This window comes from Pinus tabuliformis, chromosome 6, assembly GCF_031772625.1.
Source record: "Pinus tabuliformis cultivar Carrire ecotype Pingquan chromosome 6, CPIR1, whole genome shotgun sequence".
NCBI classification, from domain to species: domain Eukaryota; kingdom Viridiplantae; phylum Streptophyta; class Pinopsida; order Pinales; family Pinaceae; genus Pinus; species Pinus tabuliformis.
In genome coordinates this window covers 1,309,427,188-1,309,442,031 of record NC_142292.1, presented here as the reverse complement: position 1 = coordinate 1,309,442,031, position 14,844 = coordinate 1,309,427,188, and the positions used below count along the sequence as shown (strand labels likewise).

Here is a 14,844-nt window from a genome sequence, read left to right as displayed (position 1 = left end):
ACATACTGTCACTATCCACCAAGCTACTGTGCATGCTCTATTTCCATGTGAAAATCCCTTGATTGCAATTATTGGTTTTAATCTCCTAATTGTTAGTAGTTTAATTGTTTACACAAATTATCGAATAACTCACAATTTCAATCTTCACCATAAAATACGTTGTGGAAAATAAAATCAAGAACTGAGAAATAGATGCACACACATAAAAGTCGACACAACAATTTTTGGACTAACGCCCTCAGAAAAACCTGAAGGGAAAATCAGTGCAACAGATGAGGGTTTATTTTATTATGCAATAAATGAAAATTATTACAACTGGATGCCCAACTGGCAATCCTCTAGAAATGATTTGGCAAAAATTATTGGAGAAATTTTCTCCCTTCTACAAACAATTCGACCTCCCTTTGGCTTGCTCGAACCCTCTGACTGGCAACTCAATTTGTCTTGCTTGGGAAATTCGCACGACCTACTACTAAGCTCTAACTGAGCCGTCTAGCCTCCCTTTGACACTGGAAATGACTCGCTCTGCTTTCCAAGTGATCTACCGGCCTTCAGCAACTGAAACACCCCTCTTTCAGACACTCGCACTAGGGTTTCTGGCTACTCACATTGGCTTTTCGGCCTCTTTGTAGAATAATTTCAGCCTTTGTTTTCCCACCTCTCCAGCAATGGAAAACTGTCGGGAAGCTCTTCGGAATTCTCCTCTGCTACTCTCTCAATCACTGATGTTGTCCTTCTCTGGCCCAAACTCTCTTCCTTGCTGAGTCATTGCAACTGGATAACTCGATCTGCCAAGGTAACTCACTCCCCTCTCGTGCCTCTTTCCATCCCATCAACTTGCTCTTATAATCTCTCGCTGGAGCTCCAACAACCATGATAGATCCTCATCAATGACTAAGATCATCTCAAACTTGATCCAAGTCATTTTCTAGAAGTCTCTAGAGCACAAGTCGATGTCCTCAATTAATTCACTTTAAGTAACCACTTTTTCCAAGTTAAAGTTAGGAAATATGTAAATGATGACTAATTAATTTTATTATGGTGTTTTGCAAGCTTATCTCACGAAACATTTTCTAGGTTTTGGAGATCTTGTGTTCCTTAGCCTCTTAAACACAAATCGAGACTAGAACACCTGTTTGATGCTACCAAATCAATCAAAACTAACATGGGAACTTTTGTTTCCTGTTTTTGTTCAGTTTTGTTTTTTGGGGTCAATCAATTCAATGATCAATTTGATTTTGATAACATTGGTATAAAGTTATAAACATAGAGTTCCACAAAGATGGAATTAGGGTGGGTAGATCCTTTCACAATTTGACAATTTTGCTCAACACTTGAAAGATCATATTGTCTTGTATCATAAACCACCATAGCTATAAGAATAGAGAATCATGAAAGGCATTGCAAGCCAAAACAAGGGATAGTATTTTTCCATAAAAATCGTTTGAGGACGAACCATTTCTAAAATGGAAGGCAATATAATGAACATCTTCTCTCTCTCTCTCTCTCTCTCTCTCTCTCTCTATATATATATATATATATATATATATATATATATCTCTGAAACACCAAATAAATAAATATAAATAAATATAAATGAAGTGTCACATCCTCACTAAATGACATGACCTATCAACCACGATGACCAATCAATGCGTAAAAGCGCTGTCACATGGCATTGTAATCATATGAGTCATTATTATCTTATACATTATATTTTATAAATTTGTCCTACATGGATTTATGCCTTTTTTTCCTTGTGTTGGATACTGTTAGTAAATGAATTTTGTTCATTTCGTCCTTTGTTACTTGCACCACATGGGCAGGTTGATTACTTAGATACAACCTTCATTGCATATATTCTCTTAAATATTCACTCGATTTTATGGGCAGGTTGATTCCTTAGATACAACCTTCATTGCGTACGTTCTCTTAAAGATTTGCTTGATTTTTCTTTTTACTTGAATAATCATGTCAACCTTTACGAACTTGTCTATGATCAGAGGCTTTGGGTATCAATGCTTGGATACATTGTTAGTTTTTAATGAACACACACATTGATGAATGCATAATATGGAGAGAGTCATATATGTTTCATATATTTATGCTTCAACGATTACATCACAAGGCTAGCCCAAGGGTTGTTGCCTTATTTTACTATGTATATACATACCATTCTCTCACTTACATCATGCCTTGTAACACAATTTATATTACCCAACACAGTTATGGTGCGTTAACCACATAACACTATTATATATTGCTCAGATGCAATTAATACCATCTTAACATTAAGACTAAAACATAGCATAGTAACTTGAGCGTTGTTTTACTCCATCAAGTATATCATGTATTTGGGTACATCTTTTCATGTATTGTATTCCTTTGAGGGTATCAATTTCTACTTGGTTCCTTTGCCTTTACTTGTGGTATTATTCAAAGAGGTAGAATATTAGTTTCTAGTCAGGGGTATCCATAGAATGAAATCTAGGAAGAAAGAATGGGAATAACATCATTTCCTGGTATTAGATATTGGACTGAAGTTATCTACAAAGTTAGTTATTGATTCCACTGTTAATTACTCGAAATGGACCAGTTAAAGCTATCTTTACCTTATACAATGCTTGATAGATGCTCACATTATGTTAGAGTTCATATATTCTAGTCTAGAATTATTATACCATTTTGATTTATCTGCATGTTAGTTACATTGTTACATTACAAGGAACTTGCTTAGTAAAACACAACTTTAGTATGAAAATCTAATATCTGTGCAATCATATTTGGATAATGGTAACATTTTGCATGGCATATACATCTTACAGACGGCTTTAAAAGCAGGAATTCCTGGACATTCTTTCCCTGGGGTACCTGTTTTTCAGGTTTTCTACTTAAACATGTACCACGCTTTGAATTGTTAGATTTACTTTACTTGATCTAGATGATTCCATTTACATACATTTTGCGGATCCATTCCATGCTTTTGTTATTAAACTGGGAAAATGCAATAAATATATATTTCTGTTGTCAAACGTTCACTGTTGTAATGGCTTTAAAATTTAAGCGAATGCTTTATGTAAGTCTATATTTGTAAGTAAGAATCGAGATATAAAGAAGTTCTGCTTTGGAAAAATGTCTCCAAATTATTTGCATATGCTAATTATGATTCTTCATATACTTCTAGCATCCTTGAATCATTATTCCCATTTAAAAATTAGGAACATAAATGAAAGACGAAATCAGAAGGTTATGGTGGCATTAGAGTTTTAGCTTTATAGTTAACAAAACCACTTAACAAACACTGGATTGTTAGATTTTGTGCTCATTTGGATTTAGTATTCTACTGAAAAAACTATAGATCCTACTTAGTAAAAGATTGGCTTCTAATTTGCAAATTTTCCCATTTAAGGTTGAATGAGCTTCCCTGCCTGGCAGAAATTGTCACATTTACAGTGCTCTATGGCATATCTTGTCTGTTCTGATAGTCGCTTGTATTGTGACCGATATAAAATCTTATTACGTCTGAAGTCTTTAAAATTAAAATTAATTGTATTAATCACCCTCAAGTTCTTACATTAATCAATCTTGCATGTAGGTTTTAGCCTTGTACAAAAATTACCTGTAAACAAATTCTTAAAAAACAGAAAAAATATACAATGGCGAGAACATAAAAAATATATGCAGATATTTTCTTTTGGAATCCAAAACTATGAAAACTAGATTGATTTTTTATTATATTCCTTTCAATGTTACAATACATTATATCCATGGTGAAGCACTCATAAACCCCAATCCATTAACCCTGGATTAGAGCATAACCATAGTTCCCTTGACCGGATCTACGGAATACCATGAGCAAAACCATGTGCGAAAACCTTGCTCGAAAACCATGCGCCAAACCATGGATAGGTCCGCCCACCATCCTTGGGTCCACCCCCCATCCTTGGGTCCGCCCAACCATTATTGGGTCCACGTAAAAAATTTCCTAGGGTATAGCCCTAGACCCTGTGCAGGCCCCCCCCGCCCCCCCTGCAAACCATCAGGCAGGGCTGCCCCCCCTGCAACTTCCCCACTCCGCCCGGCGCAACTAACAGTGCATGGAGCTAGTCATAAAAATAATATAATACATACCCAACATTGCTATGGGGGCCTTGACTTACCTTTTTCACCAATTTCTTCAATTTTGATTTATTTTTCTTCTTCTTTTGAGCATATTTTATCTTCTTTAATTAAACAAATATTCTATACATTTGGGTTAGTTCTATTCTTCTAAGCCATTCATTTCTAACCTCGATATCCTAACTTATTTTTTTGTGTCCTATTAGCCACCAAAAGTGGGTAACCCATAAGATAATTTTTCTTCTCCTCATTTGACATCCAACCAACCAACAACCCTATGATGGTCAACAAATAGTATTATCCCAGAAGTTTACACCTATTCCTATGATCAATGCTCTCTCCCATCTACCATGCTTCTTGAAGGAAGGTGGGTCATCTATCAACAGGTACTGTGAAATTTCCTTGAAATTGCAGCAACTGGAATTTATCCTCCTAACTGATTAGTAGTTTAATTGTTTATGACAATTCATGAATACATTACACTGTAATTCTTCACAAAATAAATATGCTGCGGAAGTAAAATTAGGAACTAAGAAATAGATGCGGACAGACAATCATTTGACACAATTAATTTGGACTGAAAATTCCCCGAAAAAACTCCGATGGGAAAACTGGTGCAACAAATGAGGGTTTATTTTTAATACGCAATAAAATTGAGAGTTACAATTGCTAGCCTCCCTGGCTCAACTCCAAAAAATTGTTCTCAATTGGGAAAATTATTTTCCCCTCAATCGAACTCACTCTGGTCCTCCCTCGGCAACTCACACTTCCTTGGTAATTCACACTTCCAGACAGGGAGCACACATTGCTGCCTTTGTATAAGTCGATCTGTCCTGGAAACCTTTCCATGTGAGCCGTGCTTCCTGTCTCTGCCTTCGGAAACAATTCACTAGGCCTCCTGGTGCTTGATTCAGGGACTAGCAACTGAATCAAACCTCTTTGGGAAACTCGCTTTGGCAACTGGACAACTCGCAATGCAAAAACTCGGCCTCTTTGCTGGTAAATTGGCCTCCCTTCCTTGACATTGGAAATTGGAGAACCACTAGAGTATTTCTTTGCAAATTCTCCCTGATGCAACCCCTGCTACTCTCTGGCTCAAATTCTTCCCTCGTTGAATACTGCGCACTGGGAAACTCGCTCCGCCTTAGATAACTTGCTCTCCCTCTTGTGTCTTTCTCTATCCCATCGATTTGCTCTTATAATTTCTCACTGGAGTGTCAACGACCAAGATCTAATCCTGATCGATGGCTAAGATCATCTTAGACTTGATCCAAGTCACTTTTTGGAAGTCTCTAGAGCATAAGTCGATCTCATCAATTAATTCCCTTTGATTAATCAATTTTCCTAAGTTAGACTTAGACATTTTTTAAATTATTGATTAATTAACTTAATTGAGTGGTCTCTAGGTGTTTTCTCCCGAAACCTTTTATGAGTTTTGGAGATCTTGTGTTCCTTAGCCTCTTGACACAAATAGAGACTAGAACACTTGTTCGATGCTACTAAAAGTATAAAACTCCCTCTTAGTGAGGAAGTTGCTCTCCACCCAATATCTCTCCACTACAACCTGTAGCCGAACAAACAATATTGTTGATGTTTGACACCTTTTCACCCCCTTTCTTCACATCTCACTCTTATCTGACTTCCTGCCATTGGAAATCACTGTGAAGAAGTCAATTTGGCCAACATTGTCGACCAACAACTGTGCATACTCTAATCTACCTCACATTGCTGCTGCTATTGCTTAGCTTCTATTCCTACACCGCTGCTGCAACTATTGCAATAGTGAGTTTGTACTTAATTGATCTCTCTCTGAGATTGAACTGGGAAATCTCTCAGGATAGAAACTCTCTCTAGATATCCCACTTTGGCTAGAATTGCTCTTGCATTTCGCAATTGGGCAACTCGTATTGCCTCCTCCAGTTGCACGAATTCCCTGCAACTGTAGTTGGAAACTCAATCTCTATAGATCTACTGTGTCCCTACAATTGGCCTTGTAATTCCCTTGAGTCTCTGACTGCAACTAGCTCTGCTCTGTCTACTGAGTATCTGATTGTGCCCACCTATGTTTGCGCCTCGAGTATTTGTCTGCAACTAGCTCTACACTATCCCTCAAGATCTGATTGCGCGTACTGAACACTGATCCTCCTGCTACTATCTACTATGGCCCCTTATAGCAAAGGTAATGATCCATGTGAAGAGTATGCTACAACAACTGCTGCTCTTCCATGGACCCTTCCCGAACCTGCAACTCTGAAGCATCATGCTCCTCCTTGTAATATCCCAAATGGGATATTTGACTAATTTTGCAGAAAATTCAAATCAACCAGAAATTCTCTATAAAAAATAGCATTCATTTAACAGAAAATTGCCATGTAAAATAAAACCAATAGAGTGCATGCAATTCAATAACACAATGAGTAGAAATAATCTCAGCTTCCATTATAATAAATAACTGAAAGAGTGTACATGATGATATGCTTCGACGCTGAAACCGACCCTCCAAAATTGAACTGAAATGCACTACTAAGCTCTCTTGTGAATTTTGGATGAATTCACCAAGGGGAGATGGGTACTCGCCCAATCTCATTGAAACACCTGAGGGTTTCCATCCTGGGGACTACCAATGAAGTAGAGAACCGGGTTCTCAACCTCTCATTCAAGAAGAAATATCAAATCCAAGATGTCCTCTAATGGCCTCCTCCTCTTCTTTTATAAATCTGATGGACCCCTCTAGAACCTCCTATTTTATTATTATTTTAATCATGGAGCACTTTTCCCTTTTTTTATTTCAATTAAAATATACTTTTTATTGTGGGAAAAAGGGTAAATTGGCCACCATGCCTCCTCAAGTCATTGAAAATCGCTTTTAACCATCCCATCCTGTAGATCTTCTCGTTCTGGTTCCAACGAGCTACTACACTAAGGTGTTCTGCTAAGTATTCCTCCCGAAATGCCACCTTAAGTGTAATCGATTGAGTCAGGCCATTAATAACTTTGTTTTTTGAAAGTTGTCGGAATGCAATGGAATGAAAGGCAAACTATGCAGATGATGGAATATACCAAGCGAATGCCATCAGACCTCATAAAAACTCCTCAAAACCCCTCCAAAAGCCCCTGGGCCCGCTAAGGACGCCAACCTGCACTTGTGACCTGTCTGCCCCCAACTTTGAAAGTCCATCCTATCCATGCCATAAGGAACACCAGAAAAAGGAATATCACAAATCCTCCTGGCCCAAGATTGCTTATCGTCAAGCAATCCAAACTTGTGGACCAGTCTGGTGGCCTAATGCCACTGAGGAGACCCAATGCCTAGATCCCATACAAACCATTGGGTGCTATGCCTCTGTGTCATCCCACCATGAACGGACCTCTCAATGCCTGGACCAATATTTGACTGAACCTGTCATCAACAAATCCTCTTGGTTCCCAGTGCCACCAAGAACAAGCATCAATGCTCCATGGCTCCTGCTGTGCTATAGCTTCGACTGTGAATGCTGCCCCACCAATTGCGTACCAACTCATTACCTCTCTCCAGTCCAACCCTTGACTCAATCCAATGCCAATGTCACTCTCCTGATGCTGGAATGGAATGCTAAAGAGCTGTCGACTTGTATCTCATTGCCAACTAGGGCATGTAACATCCGATGTGTTTAAGGGGCCCTGCTCTACTACGCCCCTGACTAAGAATATTGCACCATCAATAGGATACCAAATCATGATCTCTTGCCAATCCAATGCATGGACACCTGTGTAAGGAACCAATCTACTATAGGTTGATATGGGTCCCTGCTCAACTTAGAATGCTCTGCCTAGTCAATCAACAAGATCTGTCCAAGGAAACCTGCCCCTCTCTCTATAATAGGAAAAAGTGGGAAAGATGCACTGCAAGCCCTATCTATGTACTCTTGGAGAGGGCTACGACTTGGAAATATTGCAGCTGTACTAGCTACCACTGCGTCTATCTGCACCTCATTAATGGGTAGGCCCAAAGATGGATGCACCACCATCTCCAACAACTCCTCCCTCCTCTAATTAGAAACTCCATGCTCCTCCCATCTACTAGCCTCCTATATAACTACCATGCCAAGCTCCAACACCTCTTGACAACAAGTGTTTGCACATATTACCACCCTACTGGCTGTCTGTACATCTGTCCCCTCCTCATCCATGGCTGGACCGAAGAATGTATGCTCATCCTCCTCCATCATGGGCTCAACATGAGCCACTAGCTGACTCCCCAAAGATGGCCCATCATGCGCACTGAGCTCCACTATGTGCTGCTCATGTTGAATGGGAACAAGTTGTTGCTCATCAATCTCCTCTACCAAACATGGCTGCATCTCTAAGCTACTATCAACAACTCCCACTGCTTGCTCATGTTCCTCAATGGTGTCCTAGTAAGAACCAGTGTTGCACACATCGCGATCGGGATTTAATCGGCGCCGGGAAAAAAGTGGAAAAAATCGTTAAAATCGGGAAAAAATCGGAAAAAAGCGGGAAAAAATCGTTTGGCACAAAAATATTCATTTTTTTTCAATTTTTTTAATATCTAAACCATCTACAACATAAAATAAATACATTGACACATAAATATGATAAAAAAACTAATATATAAGATGTTTAATATCATTTCTAGCGCTAAAATCACACATAACATTGAATCATGTCCTGAATAGTAAGTCCTGAGTCCCAAGTCCAACTCAGCCTCAAAATATCAACAAAAAATATGATAATGTATCTCATCATGTCATAATGTCATATACAATAAAATGAAAGTCTAATCCTATTGATTTCCTCTGCCCCTCTTGCGAGAAAATGGCACAGCTTTCTCTTTCCCTCTAGATGTAGAAGCTGGTGCCTGTGCTGGTGGAAATGGCAGTGGAGTCTGACGTGCTCTAGAAGCTGAAGAACTAGAAGTAGGAGCTATAGGAGGTAGACCACGTCCTCTACTGGTGGCAGGGGTAGGCTGGGCGGATGGTGTCACCTCGAAACATTACAATCTCCCAATCCTAAAATCCTGAAAAACTGATAAGTCTGCTGGATTTTAAATGAAATCTAAAATTCTACTTTCTCCATATGAAATCCAATGAGGCTGGAACCACTCTCAAACATCCTGAGTCATTTCATGGTAATGTTAAAAATTTAAGTAAAAGGATGAAAATGAAGATTAAGGAGAATGTCACTTTTACTTTAAGAATTTAACATTACCATGAATAGCATATCCATACTAGGGCATAGACTTGATCATTAAGTTGCCCCACCCAAAAATTATTTGTTTCTTTCAAAAAAATTGCATGAAAAAACCCAAAAAAAGTTATAAAACTATGCTGTCCCAAGCCCCCACGATTTTTTCCTTAAAAATCGCTTTTTCAAAAAATCGCGATTTTTTCGATAAAAATCGGTATAAAAAAAAGTGGCGATTTTTACGCATAAAAATCGCGATTTGAATCGGGTAAATGAAAAAATCGCGCTTTTTCGATAAAATCGCGATTTTATCGCGATTTTAACAACACTGGTAAGAACCCATAGACTCAACTATAAAAGAAGAATACTCATCCTGAAAGTCAGAAGGAATCTCTTCCTGATCTACCCAGGTCATCTCCTCGATGTCACTCATGCACAAGTGGTCAGGTCCCCAAGGTTCCTTACAGATGAAGAAAAGACCTTTCCTCCTTAGCTCATTCTTGCTATATGGTTGGTCACCAAACCTGAGCAACTCCTCCTTGGTCAACTGTCTTCTGAACAACTCAATGTTTTGCTCAACTAACCTTTCTGCTAGTTCATAAGCAACAAGTGAGACCAACTGCTCTTTTCTCCAAACAACCAACAATTGAGACTACAACTCCCGGCAAATGACATCACGACCTCTCATACATGATGATAAGATGGATTGCATGTGCTACGACTGTGTTAGGATGATGTTTCCTAATGATGAAGAAGCATTTGAACATCTGTAGGATAAAATCATCGCACTCAAGATCAAACATGATTTCATAAGTCCTAGTCATGGCCATAATTTCCAAAACCTGAAGTTTCTTCCCAAATGTAGGACCTGTTACCCACCATTTTGTGGCTGATGTCCCTAGGAGAAATTTTTTCTCCATGATGGTCCTTAGCTAGCAGCTAGCAGCCCCTCACAACCACCAACTAGCTCGATGTGCCATTTCTCCGCCACCTGAGCCAACCATGTGGTCCCTCACCCATTTGTCATGATCGTATGTTTGAAGGTGGGCCTCCCAAACCTAAAGGTATGCCTTATTATTTTGTAATTGAGTATTCTAGTTTATTTATCATGGAAACTTTGGGCATGGATTAATGGGGGGATTCGGCGGAAAGAGTGGTCTAGGTCTGCGCTCTTGTTCCCTAGGTTTCTTTTGGGATGTTAACCTTGCAACCTAGTCCCGTGGAATCTCTTTTACTGACCTATTGGTTTTAGGGATGGTACTACATGGGAAACCCTAATTTTGGTTGCGTGATCTCGCTCCCCGATTCGCATATATTACTCCCCTTCCGCTCATTACACCCCCAATCATCTCTCCTCCCACCTGGGTCCACATTCCTCCACTGGGTCCACATAGGCTTAGCCACCCCTCCCTTTGCCCCACATCTTGGTTGGGCCTGGAATGATGCTCGAAGGTTGATGGAGCTAAAAGAAAAATCATAATTGGCCACATTCAATAGGAAATTGTACCACAACATGCGAAAGATGGCTGGGACAAAAGCATTTAACACTCCAAGGTGTACTCGTTTGCTGATTGAGTCCCAACATCCTAGGCCCGTTACAGACTCAAAACTCATCATTACTAGTATCACTTATTACAATTCCCCGTAGGGTGTGGAATCTGGGTACAAGAAAGATGATGTGAAAATAGAAGTAGAGTTAAAAACTCTGTTCACTGATGATATTTGATGGTACAAGTGTCCTCTGGATCATCCTTGGGCATGGAGTCTTCATATAATCATCAGGTGCCACTCTAGTGGTCAACACGACTTAGGGCAAACAAGCCCTTAAGGGTTGCGACTTCCCTAGGAGGGAGGATTGAGGCATTTAAGGCCCACGGCCAGACCTGAAAAGGCCCTAAAACACCACGAGAGAGGGAGGAAGGAGGGCCAAGGCCCCTAGGGCTCACGACTAGCCTTCAAGGGCTAAAAAACGATGATGCAAGGGGTCAAACAGATGATGCAGAGGCTTAAAAGGAGGACGATGGCCTTGGAGAGGGTTGATCCGAGGCTCCTGCTTAGGAGCCTCAAAATGTTAAACCCCAGCTTTGAAAAATTTAATTTGCTTCAGATTTGAATTTTAGTGCAAATTCTTCAATGGTCGGCCCTGCAAAAAATTTTAGAGACTAGATCTTAGTATCTTACCCTCAAGGGCCTAGATTTAGCTCCATTCTAGCTCTTCTTGCTTAATCACACGTGCAAAAATATATTCACAAATGCCCAAAACCCCAATATATACAAAAAAACCCCAAAACCCCAATTAAAAAAGATAATTTACAAAATTATTTACAAATGTACAAATATACAATGCTTTTGAAAAGAATTTTGAGAAATAATTTTTTATGAATTTTTTTGATAAATGGCTAAGTGTATTTCTAAGAATAGATGCAAGCTACAACCTTAGCGAAGTTAAATAAACCATATAAATATTCGGAGTCCAAACAAGGTCAACCTACGTCCACAATTTGTGAACTTGGAGCCCAAGGACTGGGGAACCTAGAAACACTATATATTTTCTTCAAGAAAGCTTGTTAGACATATGGTGAATCAAATCACGTAAGATAAACCCAAAATCTACCAATAGAATGATCTTATCCCCATCTAATGAATAAAAAAACTTTTAAAATTTTAAGCACAATATAGGAATGCCCATACCCAGCACGTACCACAAATTAGTAGACAATAAACACCATGAACTACACCCGAAAGTCTTTATTATGATTCAAAAAAATGTTCCCAACAAGACAGTAACGTTACATCAACTTTTCTTTAGAATTTTCTTAGCCAAACATCAGATGGCTTGAGACTCAAATGACTCTCTAATTTATAGATAAACCCTCCAAGTGGAAAAATAACGGCTAGTTGGCTTGATCCTCGTCAAAATAATCTCGGCCGTCGATAAATCCTTGATCAACTTTTAATCTTTGTCGTTGAAATAATTATTTTTGAGGAATTTTCGAATTTCTCATTTAACCCATTTTTTATTAGCTCAAAATTAATTATTTTGAGCTAATTTCTTAAAAAATTTGACTTTGACTTAACCACCAAGGTCCAAGGGTCCATTTTTTCTTGAAATTTCCAATATTTCCTTGGTGGGGGACCTCCAAAAATTAATTCCTTAAGGGTGGACAGTTCATCGCCCACCAGGGGTTGGGACAATCCTGGGTTCCTTAATGATACAAGGGGCACTCATAGGGTCCCTAGGAACCATGGTGATGGCCATAGTGATAGCGGTAGAGTTCATGTTTGGTTTTTTCCCACGCACTAATTTTTTTATGTCCCAACCATCTTTTGAATTTTATGGTACATTTCCTATTGTAGGTGGCCAAATTATGCTTTTAACTTTCTTTTTAGTTGCATCAACCTCTGGGGCATTATTCCTGGCCCAACCCAACGTGTGGACAAGGGGAGAGGGAAGCTAAGACCTTGTGGACCCAATGGACAAATGTGGACCCAAATGTGGAAAATGTGAAAAAGGCTTGTAATGAGTAGAGGGGAGTGAGATATGTGGTATCAAGAGGCGGGACCACGCAACCAAAATTGGGTTTCCCATGTATTTCCACTCCTAAAGCTAGTAGCCAATAGAAGAGATCCCACAGGACTAGGATACAAGATTAACTCCCAGGTTGAGGTAAGGGAACAAGAGTACAATCCATGCTCATTCTTTCTGCCAAATCTCCCCATTAATCCATGTCCAAATGTGCCAAAGAAAAGCAAGCATAAACACCCAATTACATAATGAAAGTCATACTTTCGGGGTTGGAAGGCCCACCTTCAAACATACGATCATAACAGATGAGCGAGGGCACACAATGGCTAGCTCAGGTGGTGGAGAACAGTAGCACATCGAGCTATCAAGTGGTTCCAAGGGGCTGCTAGCAGCCAACTGAAGATAAATCTAGGAGAAACTTTAACCTATAGGGGTCACCCATTGGTGGTGGGTGACAAGGTGACCTAGAGCCAACATGGGATCATCACAGACCCTCATAAGATAGCGACAACCGTCGTTATCATATATATATGATGATCTCTTCATTGTCACAATTGTCACTGTCATAAACATGAGTCATGTTGTCACACAATCTAGTAGGGGTCATAGGTGGGGTACTTAAGGGACAAATACTAGACCAAATGACAATCGGTCAAAGACCCACTGTCACCGCAGTTAGTGTCCCCTACTCTTTATGAACTTTCACTGATGGGAGGTGTCCTAGTATTAAGGAAATCACTAATGATAGAATCAATGACTAGGTATGATGTGATTTCCAAGGCCCATTCAAGGAGAGACACATCAATGGCTCAATACTTTAGGGAATCTAAACGCTCTCCAAGAAAGGCCTAGGAGGAGATCAAGACCTAGGGTTTTAGGTATGACAATAGTACTAGGTATTCCTGAGGTTAAGACTCTAAGAAGCTCTGAGGTGCACTTTCTGTGGAATATATGCGAAGCTTTGAGGCACACTTCTATGGAATATATATGAAGCTCTGAGGCACACTCCTGTGGAATATATGCGAAGCTCTAAGGCACATAGTTCTATGATATATGTGAAGGTCTATGATTTGTCTAAGGCTCATCATCTCTGTGACAAGTGTGAAGGTCTGATGCTCTTTGTGATTTGAAGATGACCTTGTTGCATACCTTCTTGAAGGTTAGATTTGTGACATTTTTGTTTTGGCATTTTGGAGGAATGGCTTGACACCTATTGAAGGTAACCTTGTTGGTTACTTTTTGATTATGTCTTGATGTCTTAACTGGAATATTTTGATGTACAAATTGATGAATTGAACTCTCTCTCTCATAAGGAAAGATTTGCTAGGTTTCCCCTTATGGGTTTTGCCCTAGCTGTTGGCCTAATTTTTGGTGTCGCTTGTCTCATTGTTTACCGTATAACTGCTTAATGAATGGATAGTGCTAAACAAGTCTAATTGTATCATTGGAAGTAGATATCAGTTTGAAAATTGCACTAGTCTTGATTAAAACTGAAAATCAACATGATATCAGAGCTATGGTGAAGAAAGGAGCACTGAGATCACCTTTTTGAGGAAGCCCTAAGTAGGCCCAAGTTTGAAAATGTTGTAGTTCAATTTGCAAAAGAACAAAAGACTTGTTTGTGGAAGATTGAAATCCTATATATTGGAGTTCAAGGGCTAAGATCATCCATTGCATTCATTGCATCCTAGTTGTTGACCATGATAAGATCAAAGAAATTCTTGTTTGTTGTGGAAAGTGTCAATTGCAAGCTCTCTATCTCTATAAGAAGGTGGCAAGTTCAGGATCCCTCATCTCTGTGGAATGGACAAGTCCGAGCCCTCTTATCTCTGTGAAATGATTAAGGTCGAACCTCAGTGCCTCAGTCCAAAGACTCAAAAGTCCGAGAGCTGTGGTGATATTGAACAATCCTAATCAAATTACTTCAGAAATTCAAGGTTGTTACGTTTTTAGAGCTCCAGATCTATGGTGGAAGAACTCTAAGAATTATAACATTTTCAAGAAGTCTCTGAGCA

The 14,844-nt window shown here is 39.4% G+C and overlaps 1 protein-coding gene across 2 annotated transcripts in view; it reads left to right on the top strand.

Moving 5' to 3' along the window:
• Positions 1-14,844, top strand: part of LOC149263425 (protein TIC 22, chloroplastic-like) — a 348,042-nt gene that overhangs the window by 153,570 nt on the left and 179,628 nt on the right. Inside the window, exon 4 of one of the 2 annotated variants that reach the window (XM_089387756.1) lies at positions 2,826-2,882. The exons of the other annotated variant lie outside the window; for it this stretch is intronic. Within the exon in view, the coding sequence (XP_089243882.1) occupies positions 2,826-2,882 (57 nt within the window). The remainder of the gene's footprint in view (positions 1-2,825; positions 2,883-14,844) is intronic. 2 annotated transcript variants of the gene reach the window in all.